At 52.6% G+C, this 25,667-nt stretch overlaps 2 protein-coding genes and 1 long non-coding RNA gene across 5 annotated transcripts in view; 2 read left to right on the forward strand and 1 right to left on the reverse strand.

The window, feature by feature from the left end:
* Positions 1-25,667, forward strand: part of LOC137856291 (uncharacterized) — a 95,432-nt gene that overhangs the window by 19,121 nt on the left and 50,644 nt on the right. The window lies entirely within an intron of this gene.
* On the forward strand, positions 8,235-9,993 carry LOC137850020 (erythroblast NAD(P)(+)--arginine ADP-ribosyltransferase-like). The gene is made up of 3 exons (XM_068670262.1): positions 8,235-8,353; positions 8,616-9,524; positions 9,899-9,993. The coding sequence occupies exons 2-3, from the start codon at positions 8,765-8,767 to the stop codon at positions 9,991-9,993; spliced, it is 855 nt and encodes a 284-aa protein (XP_068526363.1). The 5' UTR covers positions 8,235-8,353; positions 8,616-8,764.
* LOC137855936 (erythroblast NAD(P)(+)--arginine ADP-ribosyltransferase-like) lies at positions 10,931-21,311 on the reverse strand. Of its 3 annotated transcripts, XM_068680676.1 has the most exons (3): positions 12,846-13,751; positions 12,379-12,417; positions 11,421-12,288 (listed from the first exon to the last, which is right to left on the reverse strand). In XM_068680676.1, the coding sequence occupies exons 1-3, from the start codon at positions 13,627-13,629 to the stop codon at positions 12,206-12,208; spliced, it is 906 nt and encodes a 301-aa protein (XP_068536777.1). In that variant the 5' UTR covers positions 13,630-13,751; the 3' UTR covers positions 11,421-12,205. The 3 variants fall into 3 exon arrangements, with proteins under 3 accessions (XP_068536835.1, XP_068536777.1, XP_068536899.1); XM_068680734.1 differs by lacking the exons at positions 12,379-12,417; positions 12,846-13,751 and adding an exon at positions 19,890-21,311 and having other exon boundaries at positions 10,931-12,288; XM_068680798.1 differs by lacking the exon at positions 12,379-12,417 and having other exon boundaries at positions 11,422-12,288; positions 12,846-13,750.

Consider the following 25,667-nt stretch of genomic DNA (forward strand, 5'->3'; position numbering starts at 1 on the left):
CTAGCACTAACCAGTCCTCCACTAAACCATATCACTGAGCTCTACATCTAAACTTCTTTTAAAGACTTCCAGGGATGGTGACTCCACCACTTCCCTGGGCAGCCCATCCCAATGCCTCACAACCCTTTTAGTAAAGAAGTTCTTCATTAGATGCAACCTAAAACTCCCCTGGTGCAACTTTAGCCCATTCCCCCTCATCCTGTCACCAGGCACGTGGGAGAACAGACTGTACTGGGTCTGGCTGGAATGTTAACTTTCCCAGCAGCAGCCCATACAGTGCCGTACTGTGTACTTGTAGCTGGAACAGCAGTGTTATCACACCAGTGTTGTGTCTACTGCTGAGCAGCAGTGGCACGGTATTAGGCCTTTCTCTAACCCTCCTAGGGGATGGGCAAAAGGTGAGCAGAGAAATATCACTAGGGCAGCTGACCTAAACCAATCAAAGGGATATTCCATACCATGTGATGTCACACTCAGCAATGAAAGGTGGAAACAGGAAGAAGAGGGGAGGGGTGGGCTCTCGTTTGGAAGACGTCGGTCCTCCTCTCGAACACCGGCTGCGTGCGTTGAGGACTTGCTTCAAGGACGTGGTCAATCATCGCTCATTTGTGGGAAGTAGAGAGTAATTTCTTTCCTCTGCACTTCCATATAGCCTTCATTTATTTTGTTTGTTTGTTTTCCTCCCTTCTTTTTATTTTCCCTTTTCCCCTCCCTTTCCCCTTTCCCTTTTTATTTCCCCTTAGTTAAATTGTTTAGTTCATGGTAGTCTTTATTTAATTATTATAATTATTTCCCTTTAATTAAATTATCCTTGTCTCAACCCGTGAGTTGTTCTTTGCTTTACTTCTCCCCCTCCTCATCTAAAGGAGGGGGAGTGAGAGAGCAGTTGTGGGGTTTAGCTGCCCAGTATGGTAAAACCACCACAGTCCTTTTTGGCACCCAACGTGGGGCTCGAAGGGTTGAGATAACAATAGAATTGATTAAACGCATATAACTAACACACTTGCTTGCTAGTAACCATGTACATTGCCCTGTTAATAATAATAGCTTTGTTCCTATGTCATGCAATCCGTGTCATATTCTCCTTTCTCCTATATATCCGATCCGACAAAGTGCTACAATCTGTTTTCACTTTTTTTAATTCGCTGTGCTGCCAAGCACTGACCTTGGTTTTAATCTGGAATTCAGGCTCTGCACTGTTATCATTTGGGTCCCATGGAAACCATCTTTCAGAGAATATTCAGAACAACACTGCCTTCCTTTTCTCATCTGGACACCAGTTTATTAATAATATTAAGAATGGTACCTTTCCCTTCTTTCACACTGGGCTAATTACAACCGTTTGGTAGTATTTTGAAGATCCATCTGTAACCCATGTATTGCTATTTCTAATTCTGAACAACCAGTTTCATTTTCTCTCTAAGATTAGTCGATTGTTTAGAAAACTTACTTGGGAATCTGTCCCGAAACAGTCTTGTGGTGAGTGGCTAGGTGTGTGGGATGATGTTAGCAGATACCTGTCACGAGTTTCTCCTCCAATAGTTTTGAACTTCACCCCTGAGCAAGTGCAAAGTCCTAAAAACTTAGTAGAATGTTTGAGAGTTGTATGTTCTGACCCTGATAATGCCGGAGAACGACAGCTTGCAGCATTGTGCTGGGTCCTGGCTTACTCCTATCAAACACTACTTAACATCATCCAGCACCTTACAGAGAGGGAGGAAGTTTCTGAGTCTGATGACCAGACAACACACGCTGTGGCTGACCCAGAGGACCAACCGACTATGGTATCAGTCACCCCCATAATCAAGTCAAAACAATGGAAACGGAGGTCAGCTCGTTTAGTAAGGGAAGAAGCCTCTCCTAAGGAGGAGGGAGAAGGGGAAATGGCAGGCACCTCTAAAGCAGAGCCATCACAAAAACAGCAGGAAGAAGAGATGAAAATCATAAAGGAATCAGAAATCACTCGATCCCTATCCCTGAGTGAGTTGCGAGAAATACAAAAGGATTATGGCCGATGCCCAGGTGAACACATCCTCACCTGGCTGCTTCGATGCCGGGATGCTGGGGCCAATAGCCAACAATTAGAAGGCAATGAAGCCAAGCAGCTGGGATCCCTCTCTAGAGAAATGGACTAAGTAATTAGGAGAGGAGCACAGGTCCTCAGCCTCTGGAGACGACTCCTGGCAGCTGTGAAAGAAAGACATCCCCATAAGGAAGATATTGTATATCACGTAGGCAAATGGACAACTATGGATAAAGGTCTCCAGCATCTGCAGGAATTAGCTGTGCGGGAGATGATTTTCAGTGATTTGGACAATGCCCAGACACCTCAAGACCCCGATGAAGTCCAGTGCACAACATCCATGTGGCGTAAATTTGTGCGGAGTGCACCATCAGCACATGCCAGTACCCTGGCATCAATTAACTGGGATGAGGGGATGGGACCAACAATGTGTGATATGTCCTGCCAGCTTCAAAAATATGAAGACAATCTCACTGCTCAGCTACAGTCCTGTGTCTCAGCTGTGGAGAAACTGTCTAAAGGACTTGACAAGCTCGTGGAACGAGTATATTCCCCCTCATTTAGACAGAGTGATACTTCAGCCACTAAGAATCAGCATTCGCGCGCCCAAGAGAGAGAGTACCCAAGACGTACACCACGTGGCACCTTGTGTTTTTTTCTGCGTGACCATGGGGAAGATATGAGGAAATGGGATGGTGTACCTACTTCAACCCTAGCTGCTCGGGTACGTGAACTGAAAGGAAATACAGCAGCAAGAAGAGGGGCTCCTAAGAGAAATGCTGCTCCAGTTTCCATTGGGCAGTACCCCAGAGGCAGTAGAAGAGCTGATGTTATTCTTGACCCTGATGAAGAGACCTCTACCTCTCATTTGCAAGAATTAAGTGGCAGACGCTCCAGCCAGGACTAGAGGGGCCCTGCCTCTGGCCAGGTAGAGGAGAGGGATAACCGGATTTATTGGACTGTGTGGATCCGATGGCCTGGCACATCAGAACCACAAGAATACAAAGCTTTAGTGGACACTGGCGCACAATGTACCTTAATGCCATCAGGCTACCAAGGGACAGAACTCACCTGTATCTCCGGAGTGACAGGGGGATCCCAACAACTATCTGTACTGGAAGCTGAAGTGAGTCTAACTGGGAATGAGTGGCAAAAGCATCCCATTGTGACTGGCCCAGAGGCTCCATGTATCCTTGGCATAGACTATCTCAAGAGAGGGTACTTCAAGGATCCAAAAGGATACCGGTGGGCTTTTGGCATAGCTGCTTTGAGCACAGAGAAGATTAGGCAGCTGTCTACCTTGCCTGGCCTTTCAGAAGACCCTTCTGTTGTAGGATTGTTGAAGGTTGAAGAACAACAGGTACCAATTGCTACTACAACGGTGCACCGACGGCAATATCGCACCAACTGAGACTCCCTGATTCCCATCCATGAGTTGGTTCACTGACTGGAGAGTCAGGGAGTAATCAGCAAGACTTGCTCACCCTTTAATAGTCCTATATGGCCAGTACGAAAGTCTAATGGCGAGTGGAGGCTAACAGTGGGCTATCGAGCCCTGAATGAAGTCACGCCACCATTGAGTGCTGCAGTGCCGGACATGCTAGAACTTCAGTACGAACTAGAGTCAAAGGCAGCCAAGTGGTACGCCACAATTGATATTGCTAATGCATTTTTCTCCATCCCTTTGGCAGCAGCATGCAGGCCGCAGTTTGCTTTCACTTGGAGGGGCATCCAATACACCTGGAATCGGCTGCCTCAGGGGTGGAAACACAGCCCTACCATTTGCCATGGACTGATCCAGTCTGCACTGGAGCAAGGGGGAGCCCCTGAGCACCTTCAGTACATTGATGACATCCTCGTGTGGGGCAACACAGCAGAAGAAGTTTTCGAGAAAGGGAAGAAAATAATCCAAATTCTGCTGAAAGCTGGTTTTGCCATTAAACAGAGCAAGGTCAAGGGGCCTGCACAGGAAATCCAGTTCTTGGGGGTAAAATGGCAGGATGGGCATCGCCACATTCCAAAGGATGTTATCAATAAAATAACAGCAATGTCTCCGTCAACTAGCAAAAAAGAAACGCAAGCTTTCCTAGGCCTCGTGGGATTCTGCAGAATGCATGTGCCAAGCTATAGTCAGCTTGTGAATCCTCTGTATTGAGTGACTCGAAAGAGAAACTATTTCGAGTGGGGCCCTGAGCAACAACAGGCATTTGAACAAATCAAACAAGAAATAGCTCGTGCAGTAGCCCTTGGGCCTGTCCGTACTGGACCAGCTGTGCAAAATATACTGTACACTGGAGCTGGGGAGCATGGCCTCACCTGGAGCCTTTGGCAGAAAACCCCAGAAGAAACTCAAGGTCGACCTCTGGGTTTCTGGAGTCGGGGCTATCGAGGATCAGAAGCCAATTACACCCCAACTGAAAAAGAAATACTCACAGCATATGAGGGTGTTCGAGCTGCTTCAGAAGTTGTGGGTACAGAGGCACAGCTCCTCTTGGCACCGCGGTTACCTGTGTTACATTGGATGTTCAAAGAGAAAATTCCCACTACACACCATGCAACTGATGCTACATGGAGTAAGTGGATAGCGTTAATTACACAGCCGGCTCGAATGGGAAAAGCCAATCGCCCAGGAATCCTGGAAGAGATTATGGACTGGCCGGAAGGCAGAGATTTTGGAGTGCCAACAGAAGAGGTAACCCGTGCTGAAGAGGCTCCACCATACAATGAGTTGCCAGAAGACAGAAAGCAGTATGCGTTGTTTACTGACGGATCCTGCCGTGTGGTAGGGAGCCATCGTGGAAAGCTGCTGTGTGGAGTCCCACACAACGCATTGTGGAGGCCATGGAAGGAGAAGGTGAGTCGAGTCAGTATGCAGAAGTAAAAGCCATACAACTAGCCCTAGATATCGCCAAAAGAGAAAAATGGCCAGCATTGTATCTTTACACTGACTCATGGATGGTGGCAAATGCTCTGTGGGGGTGGCTGCAGCAATGGAAAGAGAGCAACTGGCAGCGCAGAGGGAAACCTATCTGGGCTGCTACCCTGTGGCAAGATATTGCTGCCCGGGTAGAAAACCTGGATGTTAAAGTACGTCATATAGATGTCCGCATGCCCAAGAGTCGCGCTACTGAAGAACATCGGAACAATGAAGAAATGGATCAAGCTTCAAAAACTGAAGTGGCTCAGGTGGACCTAGACTGAGAACGTAAGGGTGAGCTGTTTGTAGCTCGATGGGCCCATGAAACATCAGGACATCTGGGGAGGGATGCCACTTACAGATGGGCTCTTGATCGAGGGGTGGACTTGACCATTGAGGCCATCACACAGGTTACCCATGAGTGTGAGACCTGTGCTGCAATCAAGAAAGCCATGAAGGTAAAATCTCCCTGGAACAGGGTGAGGTGGACAGGGTTTCAATATGGTGAGGCCTGGCAAATTGACTATATTGGACCACTCCCACAAACACGCCAAGGCAAACGGTACGTACTCACCATGGTAGAAGCAACTACTGGGTGGCTGGAAACATACCCTGTAAACCATGCCACGGCCCAAAACACTATCTTGGGCCTGGAAAGACAAGTATTGTGGCGTCATGGTGCACCAGAGAGAATTGAGTCTGACAATGGGAGTCATTTCCGAAACAATCTTGTTACCTCCTGGGCAAAGAGGCATGGTGTTGAGTGGGTGTACCACATCCCTTATCACCCACAAGCTTCTGGGAAGGTTGAGAGGTACAATGGACTGTTAAAGACTATGTTACGAGCATTGGGGGCTGGGACTTGGAAACAAGGGGACACAAATCTACCAGAAGCCACTTGGCTAGTTAACAATAGGGGGTCTGACAGCCGTGCTGGTCCTGCCGAAACAAAACCCCTACACACAGTGAAAGGAGCTGAAGTCCCCGTAGTGCATAAAGGAAGGTGGATGTAGGCAGCGTGGGTTGCTCCTGCCTTGGGAAAAGGCAAACCCACTCGTGGGATTGTCTTCGCCCAAGGACCAGGGTATACCAGGTGGGTCATGCAAAAGAATGGGGATATCAAGTGTGTGCCTCAAGGAGACTTGACCTTGAGAGAAAACTAATCTGTAATCTAAGTTAGATGTTGTAGGAAGACGCTGTAGGATCAACGACAGGCCAACTTTGCAAAGAGCTAGGCAGTGCAACAAGGACTTGAGCTAAGCTGGTGCTGGCGTCCAGACATCCAACTCTGCCTGCCCTGAGTGGCCACTTTGGCAGAGGAAGACCTAATCATCAACAGTTCTTATGAACATTTTCCAAGAAAGACCTATGGAATGAAAAGATACACCTGCCTATTAATCCTGCCCTGTTAAATCCTTGTCCTATTGAAGGACAAGGAATAATGATGAGAATACTTGTATGCTAAAGTATGGGGATCTGAGTGTGACACAAATGTTATGGAATAAGGGGTGGAGGATGTACTGGGTCTGGCTGGGATGTTAACTTCCCCTACAGCAGCCCACACAGTGCTGTGCTCTGCACTTGGAGCTGGAACAGCAGTGGGATCACAGCACGGTTGTGTCTGCTGCTGAGCAGTGCTGGCACAGCATCGCGTCTCTCTCTAACCCTCCTAGGGGGTGGGCAAAAAGTGAGAAGAGAAACATCCCCAGGGCAGCTGACCTAAACCAACCAAAGGGATGTTCCATACCATGTGGTGTCACACTCAGCAATAAAAGGTGGGAACAGGAAGAAGAGGGGAGGGGTGGGCTCTCGCTGGGAAAACGTTGGTCCTCCTCCTGAACACCAGCTCCGTGTGTTAAGGCCCTGCTTCAAGGACGTCGTTAATCATCACTCATTTGTGGGAAGAGAGTAATTTCTTTCCTCTGCACTTCCACATAGCCTTCATTTGTTTTATTTCTTTGTTTTCCTCCTTTTTTTTTCCTATACCCCTACCTTTTCTCCTTTCCTTTTTTTTTTTCCCCTTCAGTTAAATTGTTTAGTTCTTAATAATCTTTAATTATTATTATTATTATTTCCCCTTAATTAAATTATCCTTATCTCAACCCGTGAGTTGTTCTTTGCTTTACTTCTTCCCCTCCTGATCTAAGGAGGGGGAGTGAGAGAGCGGTCCTTGTAATTACCAGGCATCTAGAGCAGTGGGCACCTCCAGTGCTGTGGATATTCACCCCTGAAAAACTGCAGAATCCTAAAAACCAGGCAGAATGCTTCAAAAAGGTGTGTCATCACCCTGGCAATTCCATAGAGACACAAATCACTGCAACGTGCTGGGGCTTGGCCCATGCACTTGGCCCATGTACTGGCTGGTTGGTGCAGCCCAAAGTTTGCTGGTGAATGCAGCCGCACAGCCCCCGCACACCAGGCTGGGGAAGGCACAGCCAGCTGCCCCCAGCAGCCTTCAAGCAGCCCTCGGAGGTGCTGATGGCAGCACGGGGAGCATACGCAGCAGGAGAGGGCTTACACAAAGCAACCTGGAGAGCAAATAAATCGGCATTGCAACCGGGGGCTGCTAAACAAACGCACCATGAGCACAAATTCTAAACCAGTTTGTCCCATCGAGCATTGTCTGCTCAGGTCTGCTGATCTCTCACAGTATCTCAGGTACCTTCCGGCCTCACACTAGGTGCTAAAAGCAGCGCTGTGGTGGAATGCAGCAGAGAGCTCAGCACCGCACAGCCACCTCCTCAGTCACCTCCCCACCGGGGAAGGGGAGAGAGCTGACAAGAGGAAAAGTGCACAGACTGACAGGCTGAGAGAAAGACAGTTTAATGAGAAAGAAAGACAGAAAATAAGCAAGCAAGAAAACTGAAGAAAGTGATGCACAGAACAGTTGCTCACCACCCTCTGACCCATGCCCAGCCTGTCCCTGAGCAACGGCAGCCCCTCAGCCAACCCCACCACAGTGTGAGCAGCACAGAAGTCCTTGGCTCTGTGTCAGCACTGCTCAGCAGCATCTAAGCCAGCAGTGTGTTATCAGCACCATTGTCATCCTAAAACCGAAGCCCCACACCAGCTACGGTGATGAAAAGCAACTCGATCCCAGACAAAACCAGGACAAGCCAGTGTCTGCTCCTGTAGGAGCCCCTCTGCACTGAGGGCTGCAGAGCCTGCGCCTCACCTCTCAGCACCCAAGGGACTGGGACACACACAGGCACGCCCTAGAGCATGGGCAACTGCTAAAAGGCGATTTCCTGTTGGTTTCCCGGCAGCCTTTTGCAGCAGCCCAGCAGCAACTGGGTGGTCATGGGGGGCTGGAACACAAACTGTCTGGGGGTTGCTATAAAAAGGCAGAGCAGCCAGCTCCACGCACCCTGCAGCAGCGCCGAGCCGTGGGTCCTGCATGCAACAGAGCAGAGGTAACATCTCACTGCAGCACCAGGGCTCCTCCTGGCACAAATGCTGCGGCCTCAGAGGGTGTCGGGGCTGCATGGGGGAACCCAGGTGTCTGCAGTGTTTGATGCAAGTAGTTGGGCTGGAGTCCGGGCCGGTATCAGGGTGGGGAAGACCCAGGTGGCCCTGGCTGGGGACACACACTGCGGGTGCTTCCCTCTGGTGCCAGGGGGGCCATGGGCGGCTTTGGAGGTGCCCCTGATGCATCTGCTTCGCTTCTCCCTGCAGCCTTCTCCGACCCTGCGCTCTCCCCCTAGCAGACGCCCGTGCCCTGTACTGCTGCACTCAGCAGCTGAGCTCAGCCGGTTGCAGAGGACCGGGTCCTGCGCTGCCTGGGGCATCCCCGCTCGTGGCTGGACCCCCGGAGCTTCCTGCACATGGAGCACCTCGGCCTGGGCTGGGTGCTGCTGACCGGCACATTGGCTGGCACCTTGGCCGCCAGCAGCACCCGTGAGCAAGACCTCGTCCCCATCAGCGAGGAGGCGATGGACATGGCCCAGAACTCCTTCGATGACCGGTACCTGGGCTGCAGACGCAAGATGGAAAAGAAGCTTAAAATGGTGAACCGCACCGAGTTCGAAAACCACAGCTATGCAGACACCTGGAGAAAAGCAGATGAGATGTGGCGGAACTCCAACCACTCGCAGGTGCTGCGGTGGGAGTACGCGGTGGCCGTGCTGGCGTACACTTACCCTAAAAGTCTGTACCTCAAGTTCAACGCAGCTGTGCGTGAGGGTGGGCGCTCCCGCAAGCACTACCTGCAATCCTTCCCCTTCAAGACAATGCATTTCCTCCTGACCGAGGCCCTGCACACTCTGCGGAAAGCCCAGGGCCGCAGATGCTACAACGTCTACCGGGGCATCAGGGGCATCAACTTTACAGCCCAGATCAACCAGACTGTCCGCTTCGGCCAGTTCGCCTCTGCCTCCCTCGATAAGAAAGCTACCAAGAGATTTGGCCAGAACACTTTATTCAAAGTGTGCACCTGCCATGGTGTCCCCATCTGGAATTTCTCCTTCTACCCTGAGGAGAAAGAAGTCCTCATCCCACCCTATGAGGTCTGTGACAGAGACAGAAACATCATCCGTCTCCGCTCCCATAGTGTGCACAGCAACTACAACTGTGCACTGGTGAATGGTAAGGGAAGGCAGCAGGGTGGGTACCATCAGGAGATGGGCACAGCCCTGGGCAGGCGCCGCCGTGCTCCCCACGCTCCTCCAGCCATGGCTGCAGAGGAAAGGGGGCCCCGTGCCACCGGCTCTGTGAGGGGAAGGGGAGCCTCGTGGTGAAGGCAACACCTCCGTGTGGGGAGCTCGGGGAGCCTGGGTAGCTTGGGGAACTTGAAGAGCTTGGGGAGCCTGGGGAGCTTGAAATAACGTGGAGCTGCTGTGCGGAGCCATGGGGGTGTGTAGAGAAGGAGGAGCAGGAGGGCCTGCTGAGGGGTTAGGTTTGGGGTATAAAAGGGCCGGTCAGTGTTTGTGTGTCCTATCGTCGCATTTCTCGCATTAAAGCTTTTCTCTTTGCACACTCGCAGCCTTTCCCATGTGTCCGCGTGCTGAGAGGCCTACGTGCCAGCTCCTGGCGAGGCCTCTGTGTGTGCGAGTGAGCTCAGTGCCAGCTCCTGCAGCCAGATCCAAGTGTCCCTTCTCTCCCCAGCCCTGCTGGGGAGGAGGGGAGCGAGCGGCTGTGCGGTGCTGAGCTGCCTGTAGCTTCAAGCACAGCAGGCCTTCTGGTGCCCAGTGCGAGGCCCGAAGGCTTGAGGGATCGGCAGAGCCAAGCGCAGCGTGCCCGAGACAACAGCCCTGCAGGGTCAGCCCACGACACGGCGCTGCCGCCGGCGCCGGGCCTAGGGCCGGCTGCGGGACTGGTGGCGACAGTGCCCGGAGGGGCCGGGGGCAGTGGCAGCCCCACAGGGAGGAGAAGTGGCCCTGGCTTTGTGTTGAAGTGGCCCAACGGTGTCTGGGGTGACCTGGCCCCTGGCAGCTCCCCCCAGCCCCCTGCTCCATGTGGGCTCCTCTCCATGGCTGCAGCTCCGGCCCGGGGCCTGCTCCTGCGGGGGCTCTCCATGGGCCACAGCCTCCTCCAGGCCACATCCACCTGCTCCAGCGGGGGCTCCTCCACCCATGGGGGGGCTGCAGCGTGGAGATCTGCTCCGTGGGGGACCCTTGGGTGCAGGGGGACAGCCTGCTCCACCAGGGGCCTCTCCCTGCACAGGCCGCAGGGGAACTTGTGCTCTGGTTCATGGAGCACCTCCTGCCCTCCTGCTGCACTGACCTTCTCACAGAGGCCACCTCAGCAGCCCCCCGCTATCAAGCCCTTGCCAATACAGATTCACAGAACAGCAAACTGAAAAAAAAACACAAATGCACACAGCTTTTAACAAACCATCAGATATGATGAATAGCGAAAGAGAGAACACGGCACAGGATCACGCAGCATCACACTGAAATTTATTAAGAGCAAACCAGACAACATTGTGGGAAGCAAATCAACGGATATGTTCGATAAATATTGTAATACACAATAAATGTTTGTTCATTGTCTTTTGTATTATAAAAACAAGGAGTTCTGTTTGAGGAGCGGGAGTTGGAAAAGCTTCCTGCTGAAGTAAGGAGCTGTGTAATACTTGGCTAGACACTATGAAAATTCTTTTGCTTAATGTAACAAAGAAGAGAACCCTCTCCCCTTCTCTCCTTCTGCATCTCAGTTGCCTCTTTTGTTCAAAGACCCTGCTGCAAAGCTCATGTAACCATCTCCTGATAAGTTGCTAACCGAGTGTATCAACATCCTGCCTTCCTGTCTCACGCTGGGCCAACAGGACCAAAGAAAAAAAAAAAAGAAGTTGAACCACAACGCCGAGGAAGACTACGGCCTTCATCTTGTTATAAATGGCTCAGGATTCAAATTAGGATTAAATAAAAAAATAGGATTTATTAAAAGAATATAAAGGAATAGAGGTAAGCAAACAGCGCTGGGTGCACCGGGAGTCTCCGCTCCACCAGAATGCACACCAGTTACATCAAGCAGCTGATTTTTATGCTCCTAGACTAATACATATTCATTACTACTTCTAAAAAAAATAGATTATTATAATTAGCTTCCGGGGTCCAGTCCCTCCTACTGGAGCATGCGCATCAGTCTCCTCTGGGGGTCTCTAGGGGTCTTTCATGCTGAAGGCTCGTAGTCTTCCTCTCCCCTTTGTACTCACTCGGCACAATTCCAAGTTTATGGAACACTCTCTACAGGTCTTGTCTCCCAACCGTCCTTCAGCTTCTTTTTCCTTCCTCTTAATCTCTTGGCCCCCCTGGCCAGATACCAAGGATCCTCATAGTATCCCATAACAGTCGCTAGTTGTTAACAGTTGTTCTGAAACTCCCAGACATCAAACACAAACAACTTTCTTATTTGATGCTTCACGAGTAATTAAAACATTCTTCCCAGCTATTCACAGTCATCTATATGACATCTATATCAGTGTTAAATCAATCTCGAAGAAGACAGAAAAAAACTGTAACTGTTAGAACTAGAAGTCAGGAATAACAAAAGCAAACAGGTTCATAAATTTAAGGAGTATTTTCTGAAGACTTGATAAATTGACCGGAATGAGGGGGAGACTGGGACACACTGCATCTGTGGTTCAAGAATTAAATTGCCAGTGCAGGGCCCAGAGGCAGACAGGATTCAAACAGAATTGTTTTTTATGGACATGAATTGTTAAAACATTCCTCACAAAAGCGTAATCCCACAGTGTCCATTAAATGTGTTCTCACGTTTCTGCCCCATTTTCCTTGCGGAGGTGCAGCAGCAGCATAGCTGGGTTAGAGGCATCCCACGGCTGCCAGGGCTGCGGCTGCCAAGAGGAGACTCCAGAGGTGTGGGGGTTCCCTGGGACTGCTCGTGCCTGGGGAGGGGGGGAACAGGGAGTTAATGACTGCCGGAGGGTGCCAGCACGGTGCTGGCCGTGGGAAGGGGCTGGGGGTTCGCATCTTACCTGCACTGAAAACACACGGCTGGGCCTTGCACCTTTTCTCTGCCAAAGAGACCAACAACATCTGTGCACCGCCCCGCTCTGTGCCCCTCACCCCGCCCTGGCCGTGCCACAGAGGGCCCCCACCTCAAACCCCAAGGGAGAGCAGCTGGGAGCGTGCAGGGATGCGCAGGGAAGACCTGGTCTGAAGGCGAGCTCCCCACCTCCCCGAGTTCCCCAAGCTCCCCGAGCTCCCCAGGCTCCCCAAGCTCTTCAAGTTCCCCAAGCTCCCCAGGCTCCCCGAGCTCCCCACACGGAGGTGTTGCCTTCACCACGAGGCTCCCCTTCCCCTCACAGAGCCGGTGGCACGGGGCCCCCGTTCCTCTGCAGCCATGGCTGGAGGAGCGCGGGGAGCACGGCGGCGCCTGCCCACGGCTGTGCCCTGTCCCCAACCATCTCCCGGTGGCATCCACCCTGCTGCCTGCCCTTACCCTTCACCAGCGCACATTTGTAGTTGCTGTGCGTGGAATGGGAGTCGAGATGGATGTGGGTTCCTTCTGTGTGATGGATGACATTGGTGACCTTGAAGACCTCATAGGGTGGGATGAGGACTTCCTCCTGTTCTGGGCGGAAGGAGAAGCTCCTGATGGAGACACCGTAGCAGGTGTTCACAAAGAAGAAGGTGTGCTGGCCAAAGGACTCAGCAACCTCCTTCTGGAGGGAGGTGGAGGTGAACTGGCCGAAGCGGACGTGCTCGTTGAGCTGGGCCGTAAAGCGGTCTGTGGTGCCGCGGTAGACGCTGTTGCATTTGGGGCTCTGGGTCTTCCGCAAGGTGTGCAGGGCCTCGGTCAGGAGGAAATGCAGCGTCTTGAAGGGGAAGGATTCCAGGTAGTCCTCATGGGAGCGCCCACCCTCAAGCATAGCTGTGTTGAGCTGCTTGGACAGGTCTCCCTTGTCAGTGTACGCCAGCACGGCCACCGCCTGCTCCTGCGGCAGCACCTGCGGGCGGTTGGAGTTGCCCCACTGCTTCTGCCAGTGCTTGGCTGCTCTTCTCCAGGTGTCTGCATACGCCTTGTTTTGGAACTCAGTGCGGTTCACTGTTTTCAGCTTCTCCTCCATCTCAGTTCTGCAGTCCTGGTACTGGTCATCAAAGGAGTCCTGGGCCATGTCCATCACCTTCTCTGTGATAGCACGGACATCTCGCCTGCTGCCAGTGGCTGCGGTGCCAAACAGGGTGCTGGCCAGCAGCACCCAGCCCAGGGCGAGCTGCTCCATGCGCAGAAGGACTCCGGTGCCCGGCTGCAGACCCCCAGGGCCCCCCCAGCCCGGTCCCAGCAGCCCTGGAGCTGCAGTGAGTTGTTACCTCTGCTCCGCTGGGTGCGCAGGACACTGGAGCTGTGGTGTTTTTCAACCCCTGCCCGCGTCCCATGGGTTACTTATATGCAGCCCTTTCATGGGGCGCTGGGGCCACCTGTGGGCACCGTGTCAGTGGTTCTGGCACCACTTCAAACAGTGCCTCTGCTGGGGTGGGGACGCTCCCTGGTCCCTTTCATTCTCGCTTACAGAAAAGTGAGAGGGGTAGGGGGAAGGAGGGCAGGCATGGAGGTGATATTGTATAGACTCACTTTAGAATAGAATAAATCTTGTGGTTAAAAATTAATGAGAACAAAGTAAATGACATCTTGTTATTTTTTGACCTTCTGTTATGTTGAAGCATCTTGTTATTTGAAAAACATCCCGTTGTCTGTTAACCCTCAGTCAGGCTGAGACTTGAGATAACTTGAGTCAACCGTCTGTTAGATCTTTTTAACTGAGACATCCCGTTATCTGCCGACCCCCAGTTAGGCCGAAAGCCAACTCAGCATTTTTTACAGCTTGGAAAACAACTGATTAAGCAAAAGGTGAAAAGTGCATCACGAGGAAGACCTACGGCCTTCCTCCCAAAGACCACTGCCCACATTTTGAAGACCCTGGCCCACAATTCTTGGAAGGCTTTGCACAAGCACAAGGACTGATAAGCTAATTAGCATACGAAGCGAGAGTAGGCGGGGTTAGGGAATGTATTTGCTTAGGTGTTAATAGAATATTCATTGTTTCGCTGTATATATGAGATAGTTTGTCACTTTGAACATGCACGATAGGTGGAAAGATCCCCCGTGCATCCAGCGGTGCAATAAAGAATAGACCACTTAAGGAAATTTCGGCTTTGATCTTTAAATCAGAGGGAAAAGGGCAGGCCCAGGCAAAAAAAAAAAACAAACAGGGGAGAGAAAAAAAGGGGTGTGAGAAAAAAAGTTGTGTTCTTGCAGTAAAACATGCTACAAAGTAAAATGTTTTTTTTATTTGCAGTAGAAAACTAACCTGGTCCTAAACATCCCCTTCATCGAGAATCTGCACCCGGATGGGGCCATGCATGAGGGGATGGTGCTGTGAGTACAGGGGGGTCCGGGGCTGCAAGGGCACCTGTGGGCAGCAGCAGCGGGACTCGTGGCAAGGGGCAGCTCCAGCCCAGGGTGCCCCTGGCCCTGCTGGGTGTCTGGGGGCTAGGGGTACCCAGGGTTGGGTGCTGTGAGAAATAAAGCTGTGTTTCTGCAGTGTAAAAATCCTCTAACCTTGTATATTCAAAAGTGATTGTGCGGGCAGGACAGTAGCATAGCAGCGGGGATTATAGTAAGTAGATAAGGGGAAGGTCCCTCTGCCCCAAAATAAGGAGGATCCCTACGAAAAACAGGACGAGCAGTGCGAAATCAGTAAAAACAAAAATCACGGGCCCTCTAGTCATGAGAGAAGGAAAAAAAAAAAAAGGAAAAGGAGAAATTAACAGTTGGTCAAATAAAATTGTACATGTATGGCATAGAAGAGAGTCGAGTAGGGTGTTCCCCATGAGGAAATGGGAGAAATCAGGTGTCAGGTCTTAGGGAATGTGAGGTTAGGATAAACTTACTGGGCACTCCTGCTTGCAGGATGCCCGCCATTGCAACCGCAAATAAAATTGCTACTTCACTGAGATCCTTGCCTGAGCCTGGGTTCTTTCTGCAGAGTTGTTCTCACATGTCCTTAGCAGTGCTGGTATGATCCTGAGCCCAGTTAAAGCAGTGGCCCAAGCAGCCAGATGCCAGCACATTTTTCCAGATCTCGGAATAGCCGATGAGGGTGGCTCCCTCAGGGAATTTGCATGTGAGAGTCGACACGAGGCACAGCTTCTGCTCTTCACAGAATCACAGAATTTCTAGGTTGGAAGAGACCTCAAGATCATCGAGTCCAACCTCTGAACTAGCACTAACCAGTCCTCCACTAAACCATATCACTAAGCTCTATATCTAAACGTCTTGTAAAGACCTCCAGGGATGGTAACTCCACCAGTTCCCTGGGCAGCCCATCCCAATGCCTCACAACCCTTTTAGTAAAGAAGTTCTTCCTAACATCCAACCCAAACCTCCCCTGGTACAACGTTAGCCCATTCCCCCTCGTCCTGTCACCAGGCACGTGGGAGAACAGGCCAACCCCCACCTCACTACAGCTTCCTTTAAGGTATCTGTAGAGAGCAATAAGGTCGCCCCTGAGCCTCCTCTTCTCCAGGCTGAACAAGCCCAGCTCCTTCAGCCGCTCCTCGTAGGACTTGTTCTCCAGGCCCCTCACCAGCTTCGTCGCCCTCCTCTGGACTCGATCAAGCACCTCGATGTCCTTCTTGTAGCGAGGGGCCCAAAACTGAACACAGTACTCGAGGTGCGGCCTCACCAGAGCCGAGTACAGGGGGACGATCACCTCCCTAGCCCTGCTGGTCACACTGCTTCTGATACAAGCCAGGATGCCGTTGGCCTTCTTGGCCACCTGAGCACACTGCTGGCTCATCTTCAGCCGACTATCCACCATCACTCCCAGGTCCTTCTCTGCCTGGCAGCTCTCCAACCACTCATCTCCCAGCCTGTAGCTCTGCTTGGGGTTATTGCGCCCCAGGTGCAGGACCCGGCACTTGGCCTTGTTGAACTTCATGCAGTTGACCTCAGCCCATCGGTGCAGCCTATCCAGATCCTCCTGCAGAGCCTTCCTACCCTCGAGCAGATCGATACACACACCTAACTTGATGTCATCTGCAAACTTACTGAGGGTGCACTCAATGCCCTTGTCCAGATCATTGATGAAGATGTTAAAGAGGACCGGCCCCAGCACCGAGCCCTGGGGGACGCCACTAGTGACCGGCCTCCAACTGGACTTGACTCCATTCACCACAACTCTTTGGGCCCGGCTATCCAGCCAATTTTTAACCCAACGAAGTGTACACCAGTCAAAGCCCTGAGCAGCCAGTTTCTTGAGGAGAATGCTGTGGGAAACCATGTTAAAAGCCTTGCTGAAGTCAAGGTAGACCACATCCACAGCCTTTCCCTCATCCACCAAGCGTGTAACTTTGTCATAGAAGGAGATCAGGTTCGTCAAGCAGGACCTGCCTTCCATAACCCCATGCTGACTGGGCCTGATCGCCTGCTTGCCCTGCAAGTGCCGCGTGATGACTCCCAAGAGGATCTGCTCCATGAGCTTCCCTGGCACTGAGGTCAAACTGACAGGCCTGTAGTTCCCTGGGTCTGCCCTCCGGCCCTTCTTGTAGATGGGCGTCACGTTTGCTAGCCGCCAGTCAACTGGGACCTCCCCTGATAGCCAGGACTGCTGATAAATGATGGAAAGTGGCTTGGCCAGCTCCTCTGCCAGTTCTCTCAAAGAAGAGGATCTTTTGCGTGTTGGTGCGAAACTGCCTGGGCTCCATTTTGTGGCCACTGCCCCTTGTCCTGTCCCCACAGACCACTTAAAAAGGTTGGCCAAATCCCTCTGTCTCCCACCCCTCAGGTATTTGTACACACTGAGGAGATCCCCTCTCAGTCCTCTCTTCTCCAGGCTGCACAGCCCCAGGTCTCTCAGCCTCTCCTCACAGGGAAGATGCTCCAGGCCCCAGATCATCCTTGTGGCCCTCCGCTGGACTCTTTCCAGGAGATCCCTGTCTTTCTTGTACCGGGGAGCCCAGAACTGGACCCAGTACTCCAGGTGAGGCCTGACCAGGGCAGAGCAGAGGGGGAGGATCACCTCCCTCGACCTGCTGGCCACGCTCCTTTTAATGCCCGCCAGGATCCCCTTGGCCCTCTTGGCCACCAGGGCACACTGCTGCCTCATGGACAACCTGTCACCCACCAGGACCCTCAGGTTCTTCTCCTCAGAGCTCCTCTCCAGCAGGTCATTCCCCAGCCTGTACTGATACCTGCGGAGATGTGAGTTGCTAGGACAAACAATCACAAAGGGGTTTTGTCGGATAAAACTGCTACTGCAGTTTCCAGCGGCAGTCCCCCAGACACAGAAATGAAATTTATGAATGTCAATGCTTTCATTTATGAAAATAAATAACATAATTTTCATTTATAAAAATAAATGTGTTTTCATTTATGAAAACATTGACAAAAACTGGCCCCAAAACAGCCCTGGGGAACCCCACGAGTAACTGCCCGTCAGCCTGATGTAACCCCATTTACTAGCACCCTTGGAGCCTGACCCCCCAGCCAGTTGTTCACCCAGCACATTAGGTACCTGTCTAGCTATGTGCTGCACATTTAGTCCTGAGGGAAACTTTGAGAAACCGTATCAAACGCTTTGCCGAAATACAGAAAGATTTCATCAGCTGCCATCCCTTGGTCAACTATGTGGGTAACTTTGTCATGAAAGGAAATTAAGTTCGTTAAGCGGGACCTTCCCCTCATGAACACTCTGCTTCCTGTGACCAGGGACTGCCTTGTCCCTCAGGTGCTTTTCAATAACTCCTGGGATAATTTTCTCCATGATTTTGCCAGGCACTGAAATGAGACTGACAGGTCTGTAGTTACCAGGGTCTTCTTTCTCGCTCTTGCTGAAAACTGGAACCACATTTGCCATCTCCCAATAGGGATCTCTCTGGATTCCCAAGACCATTGGAAAGTAATTGAGAGAGGTTTTTCCTCCCAGACAACAGATATGTGTATTGGGGCCCTGCTTCCCAAGATGTGCCTGACCTTGCATGCTGATGGGCAGTAGAGAGTAACTGCTTTCTCTTTGCTTCTGTGTGGATTGGCTTTTAATTTGTTCTTTCTTTTTCTTTTGCATTTCAATTTTCCTTCTCTCAACCCCTTAGCCTTTTTCTTTGTGTCATCCTTTCTGCCTCCCCTCTGTCTCTGAGGAGCAATGAGAGAGCAGTTGTGGTTTTAGTTAGACATCGATGTGAAACCACGGCAGCCTTTTGGCATCCATTGAGAGGCTCAGGGGGTGGAGATAACAAGAAATTTGACCAGAGTGCTTCAGAGGGAGCTGACAATGATCATATTTGTTGAACATATCTGTTGATTTGCTGCCCACAATGTTGTCTGGTTTGCTCTTAATATCTTTCAGTGTGATCCTGCGTGATCCTGTGCCGTGTTCTCTCTTTTGCTATTTATCATATCCGAGGGCTTGTTAAAAGCTGTGTGCATTTGTGTTGTTTTTTTCAGTTTGCTGTTCTGTGAATCTGTATTGGCAAGGGCTTGATAGCGGGGGGCTGCTGAGGTGGCCTCTGTGAGAAGGTCAGTGCAGCAGGAGGGCAGGAGGTGCTCCATGAACCAGAGCACAAGTTCCCCTGCGGCCTGTGCAGGGAGAGGCCCCTGGTGGAGCAGGCTGTCCCCCTGCACCCAAGGGTCCCACACGGAGCAGATCTCCACGCTGCAGCCCCCCCATGGGTGGAGGAGCCCCCGGTGGAGCAGGTGGATGGGGTCTGGAGGAGGCTGCGGCCCATGGAGAGCCCCCGCAGGAGCAGGCCCCGGGCCGGAGCTGCAGCCCGTGGAGAGGAGCCCACATGGAGCAGGGGGCTGGGGGGAGCTGCCAGGGGCTAGGTCACCCCAGACACCGTTGGGCCACTACAACACAAAGCCAGGGCCATCTCTCCTCCCTGTGGGGCTGCCACTGCCCCCGGTCCCTCCGGGCACTGTCGCCACCAGTCCCGCAGCCGGCCCTAGGCCCGGCGCCGACGGCAGCGCCGTGTCGTGGGCTGACCCTGCAGGGCTGTTCTCTCGGGCACGCTGCGCTTGGCTCTGCCGATCCCTCAAGCCTTCGGGCCTCGCACTGGGCACCAGAAGGCCTGCTGTGCTTGAAGCTACAGGCAGCTCAGCACCGCACAGCCGCTCGCTCCCCTCCTCCCCAGCAGGGCTGGGGAGAGAAGGGACACTTGGATCTGGCTGCAGGAGCTGGCACTGAGCTCACTCGCACACACAGAGGCCTCGCCAGGAGCTGGCACGTAGGCCTCTCAGCACGCGGACACATGGCAAAGGCTGCGAGTGTGCAAAGAGAAAAGCTTTAATGAGAGAAATTCGACGATAGGACACACAAACACTGACCGGCCCTGCTTTTTTATACCCCAAACCTAACCCCTCAGCAGGTCCTCCTGCTCCTCCTTCATGGCTGGAGGTGCACGGGGAGCACAGCGGCGCCTGCCCAGGGCTGTGCCCTGTTCCCAGCCATCTCCCGGGGGCACCCACCCTGCTGGCTGCCCGTACCCTTCAGCAGCGCACAGTTGTAGGTGCTGTGTGTGGTATGGGAGCGGAGATGGATGATGCTTCTGCTGAAGTAACTCATGACATTGGTGACCTTGAAGACCTCAAAGGGTGGGATGAGGACTTCTTTCTCACCAGGGTAGAAGGAGAAGTTCCAGATGGGGACACCGTAGCAGGTGTACACAATGAAGAAGGTGTCCTGCCCAAATCTCTTGGTAGCTTTCTTATGGAGGGAGGCAGAGGCGAACTGGCCGAATCGGACAGTCTGGTTGATCTGGGCCGTAAAGTGGATGCCCCTGACGCCACGGTAGACGTTGTAGCATCTGTGGCCCTGGGCATTCCGCAGAGTGTGCAGGGCCTCGGTCAGGAGGAAATGCATTGTCTTGAAGGGGAAGGATTGGAGGTAGTACCCGCGGGAGCGCCCACCCTCGCGCACAGCTGCGTTGAACTGGCTGTAGAGGCCTGTATTAGCAGTGTACGCCAGCACGGCCACTGCGTACTCCCGCTGCAGCACCTGCGAGTGGTTGGAGTTCCCCCATTGTTTCCGCCACCTCTTATCTGCTCTTCTCCAGGTGTTTGCATAGATGTGGTTTTTGAATTCCGCGTGGTGCAGTTTCTTCAGTGCCACCTCCATCTTGTATCTGCAGCCCTGGTACTGGTCATCGAAGGAGTTCTGGGCCATGCCCATAGCCAACTTCTTTATGGGACCGAGGTCTTGCTCACGGGTGCTGCTGGCGGCCAAGGTGCCAGCCAAGGTGCCGGCCAGCAGCACCCAGCCCAGGCCGAGGTGCTCCATGTGCAGGAAGCTACGGGGGTCCAGCCACGAGCGGGGATGGACCCGGTCCTCTGCAACTGGCTGAGCTCAGCCGCTGAGTGCAGCAGTACAGGGCACGGGCGTCTGCTAGGGGGAGAGCGCAGGGTCGGAGAAGGCTGCAGGGAGAAGCGGAGCAGATGCATCAGGGGCACCTCCAAAGCCGGCCATGGCCCCCCTGGCACCAGAGGGAAGCACCCCCAGTGTGTGTCCCCAGCCACGGCCACCTGGGTCTTCCCCACCCCGATACCGGCCCGGACTCCAGCCCAACTACTTGCATCAAACACCGCAGACACCTGGGTTCCCCCGTGCAGCCCCGACATCCTCTGAGGCCGCAGCATTTGTGCCAGGAGGAGCCCTGGTGCTGCAGTGAGATGTTACCTCTGCTCTGTTGCATGCAGGACCCACGGCTCGGCGCTGCTGCAGGGTACGTGGAGCTGGCTGCTCTGCCTTTTTATAGCAACCCCCAGACAGTTTGTGTTCCAGCCCCCCATGACCACCCAGTTGCTGCTGGGCTGCTGCAAAAGGCTGCAGGGAAACCAACAGGAAATCACCTTGTATCAGTTTCCCATGCTCTAGTGCATGCGTGTGTGGGTCCCAGTCCCTTGGGTGCTGAGAGGTGAGGCACATGCTCTGCAGCCCTCAGTGCAGAGGGACTCCTGCAGGAGCGGACACTGGCTTGTCCTGGTTTTGTCTGGGATCGAGTTGCTTTTCATCACCGTAGCTGGTGTGGGGCTTTGGTTTTAGGATGAGAATGGTGCTGATAACACACTGCTGGCTTAGATGCTGCTGAGCAGTGCTCACACTAAGCCAAGGACTTCTGTGCTTCTCACACTGCCCTGGCAGCGGGCAGGCTGGGGGTGCAGCAGGAGCTGGGAGGGGACAGGCCCAGGACAGCTGACCCCAACTGGCCAAAGGGGTATTCCACACCATATGGGGTCATGCAACAATATATAGGGGTAGCGCCCCCCCCATCCCTAATTCTCTCCCCCATCCCACTTGAGGAAAAAGCTGCTTCCCGGTTAAACCACAGCAGTCCTTGATGTCCAGCACGGGGCCCAAAGGGTTGAGATAAGGACAGATCTGACCACAGCGTGTTAAAACAAAATTGTTGTTTAACAATTGTAATTTGTAAACCTTAGCTTCTCCCATGGCTTGCTTAGAATGCAGAGGAACTCCCACTCGGACTGGGGAGGAGGAAGAAGACGAGGCAGGCTGCTCCAGAGTGGCGGGGCCATCAGAAGAACAGGAAGATGAAGAGGAAGGTATCATGAGAGCATCAGGAACTACCCGATGCCTATTCCAGCATGAGCTATGAGATAGGCGAAAAGATTTCAGTCGTTGTCCAGGTGAGCACCTTGTCACCTGGCTGCTCTGGTGCTGGGACAGCGGAGCCATGGTCTGCAATTAGAGGGCAGGGAAGCCAGGCAGCTGGGATCCCTCACCAGGGAAGGGGGCATTCTGGAGTTGTCTTGTGTCAGGTGTGAAGGGAAGGTGTGCCTTCAAGGAAGATCCCAGAATCCCACAATCACGGAATTGTAGGGGTTGGAGGTGACCTCAGGAGATCATCGTGTGCAACCCCCTGCCAAAGCAGTTATCTAGAGCTTTCTGCCCAGGTAGGCGTCCAGACAGGGACAGGCCTTGAATATCACCCGGAGAAGGAGATCCCACAGCCTCCCTGGGCAGCCTGTCCCAGAGCTCCGTCACCCTTACCGTGAAGAATCATAGAATCACAGAATTTCTAGGTTGGAAGAGACCTCAAGATCATAGAGTCCAACCTCTGACCTAGCACTAACAGTCCTCCACTAAACCATATCCCTAAGCTCTACATCTAAACTTCTTTTAAAGACTTCCAGGGATGGTAACTCCACGGGTTCCCTGGGCAGCCCATCCCAATGCCTCACAACCCTTTTAGTAAAGAAGTTCTTCCTAATATCCAACCCAAACCTCACCTGGTACAACGTTAGCCCATTCCCCCTCGTCCTGTCACGAGGCACGTGGGAGAACAGGCCAACCCCCACCTCGCTACAGCCTCCTTTAAGGTATCTGTAGAGAGCAATAAGGTCACCCCTGAGCCTCCTCTTCTCCAGGCTGAACAAGCCCAGCTCCTTCAGCCGCTCCTCGTAGGACTTGTTCTCCAGGCCCCTCACCAGCTTCGTTGCCCTTCTCTGGACTCGCTCAAGCACCTCGATGTCCTTCTTGTAGCGAGGGGCCCAAAACTGAACACAGTACTCGAGGTGCGGCCTCACCAGAGCCGAGTACAGGGGGACGATCACCTCCCTAGCCCTGCTGCTCATGCTGTTTCTGATACAAGCCAGGATGCCGTTGGCCTTCTTGGCCACCTGAGCACACTGCTGGCTCATATTCAGCCGACTGTCCACCATCACTCCCAGGTCCTTCTCCGCCTGGCAGCTCTCCAACCACTCATCTCCCAGCCTGTAGCTCTGCTTGGGGTTATTGCGCCCCAGGTGCAGCACCCGGCACTTGGCCTTGTTGAACTTCATGCAGTTGGCCTCAGCCCATCGGTCCGAGATCTCCTGCAGAGCCTTCCTGCCCTCGAGCAGATCGACAAACGCACCTAACTTGGTGTCATCTGCAAACTTACTGAGGGTGCACTCAATGCCCTCATCCAGATCATTGATGAAGATATTAAAGAGGACCGGCCCCAGCACGGAGCCCTGGGGGACGCCACTAGTGACCGGCCTCCAACTGGACTTGACTCCATTCACCACAACACTTTGGGACCGGCTATCCAGCCAATTTTTAACCCAACGAAGCGTATACCAGTCAAAGCCACGAGCAGCCAGTTTCTTGAGGAGAAAGTTGTGCGAAACCGTGTTAAAAGCCTTGCTGAAGTCAAAGTAGACCACATCCACAGCCTTTCCCTCATCCACCAAGCGCGTCACTTTGTCATAGAAGGAGATCAGGTTCGTCAAGCAGGACCTGCCTTCCATAAACCCATGCTGACTGGGCCTGATCGCCTGCTTGCCCTGCAAGTGCCGCGTGATGACTCCCAAGAGGATCTGCTCCATGAGCTTCCCTGGCACCGAGGTCAAACTGACAGGCCTGTAGTTTCCTGGGTCTGCCCTCCAGCCCTTCTTGTAGATGGGCGTCACGTTTGCTAGCTGCCAGTCAACTGGGACCTCCCCCGATAACCAGGACTGCTGATAAATGGTGGAAAGCGGCTTGGCCAGCTCCTCCGCCAGTTCTCTCAAAGAAGAGGATCTTTCACATGTTGGTGTGGAACTGCCTGGGCTCCATTTTGTGGCCACTGCCCCTTGTTCTGTCCCCACAGACCACTGGAAAGAGGTTGGCCAAATCCCTCTGTCTCCCACCCCTCAGGTATTTGTACACATTGAGGACATCCCCTCTCAGTCTTTTCTCCAGGCTGCACAGCCCCAGGTCTCTCAGCCTCTCCTCACAGGGAAGATGCTCCAGGCCCCAGATCATCCTTGTGGCCCTCCGCTGGACTCTTTCCAGGAGATCCCTGTTGTCTTTCTTGTACCGGGGAGCCCAGAACTGGACCCAGCACTCCAGGTAAGGCCTGACCAGGGCAGAGCAGAGGGGGAGGATCACCTCCCTCGACCTGCTGGCCACGCTCCTTTTAATGCCCGCCAGGATCCCCTTGGCCCTCTTGGCCACCAGGGCACACTGCTGCCTCATGGACAACCTGTCACCCACCAGGACCCCCAGGTTCTTCTCCTCAGAGCTCCTCTCCAGCAGGTCATTCCCCAGCCTGTACTGATACCTGCGGAGATGTGAGTTGCTAGGACAAACAATCACAAAGGGGTTTTGTCGGATAAAACTGCTACTGCAGTTTCCAGCGGCAGTCCCCCAGACACAGAAATGAAATTTATGAATGTCAATGCATTCATTTATGAAAATAAATAACATAATTTTCATTTATAAAAATAAATGTGTTTTCATTTATGAAAACATTGACAAAAACTGGCCCCAAAACAGCCCTGGGGAACCCCACGAGTAACTGCCCGTCAGCCTGATGTAACCCCATTTACTAGCACCCTTGGAGCCTGACCCCCCAGCCAGTTGTTCACCCAGCACATTAGGTACCTGTCTAGCTGTGTGCTGCACATTTAGTCCTGAGGGAAACTTTGAGAAACCGTATCAAACGCTTTGCCGAAATACAGAAAGATTTCATCAGCTGCCATCCCTTGGTCAACTATGTGGGTAACTTTGTCATGAAAGGAAATTAAGTTCGTTAAGCGGGACCTTCCCCTCATGAACACTCTGCTTCCTGTGACCAGGGACTGCCTTGTCCCTCAGGTGCTTTTCAATAACTCCTGGGATAATTTTCTCCATGATTTTGCCAGGCACTGAAATGAGACTGACAGGTCTGTAGTTACCAGGGTCTTCTTTCTCGCTCTTGCTGAAAACTGGAACCACATTTGCCATCTCCCAATAGGGATCTCTCTGGATTCCCAAGACCATTGGAAAGTAATTGAGAGAGGTTTTTCCTCCCAGACAACAGATATGTGTATTGGGGCCCTGCTTCCCAAGATGTGCCTGACCTTGCATGCTGATGGGCAGTAGAGAGTAACTGCTTTCTCTTTGCTTCTGTGTGGATTGGCTTTTAATTTGTTCTTTCTTTTTCTTTTGCATTTCAATTTTCCTTCTCTCAACCCCTTAGCCTTTTTCTTTGTGTCATCCTTTCTGCCTCCCCTCTGTCTCTGAGGAGCAATGAGAGAGCAGTTGTGGTTTTAGTTAGACATCGATGTGAAACCACGGCAGCCTTTTGGCATCCATTGAGAGGCTCAGGGGGTGGAGATAACAAGAAATTTGACCAGAGTGCTTCAGAGGGAGCTGACAATGATCATATTTGTTGAACATATCTGTTGATTTGCTGCCCACAATGTTGTCTGGTTTGCTCTTAATATCTTTCAGTGTGATCCTGCGTGATCCTGTGCCGTGTTCTCTCTTTTGCTATTTATCATATCCGAGGGCTTGTTAAA

This window comes from Anas acuta, chromosome 1 (assembly GCF_963932015.1).
Source record: "Anas acuta chromosome 1, bAnaAcu1.1, whole genome shotgun sequence".
NCBI classification, from domain to species: domain Eukaryota; kingdom Metazoa; phylum Chordata; class Aves; order Anseriformes; family Anatidae; genus Anas; species Anas acuta.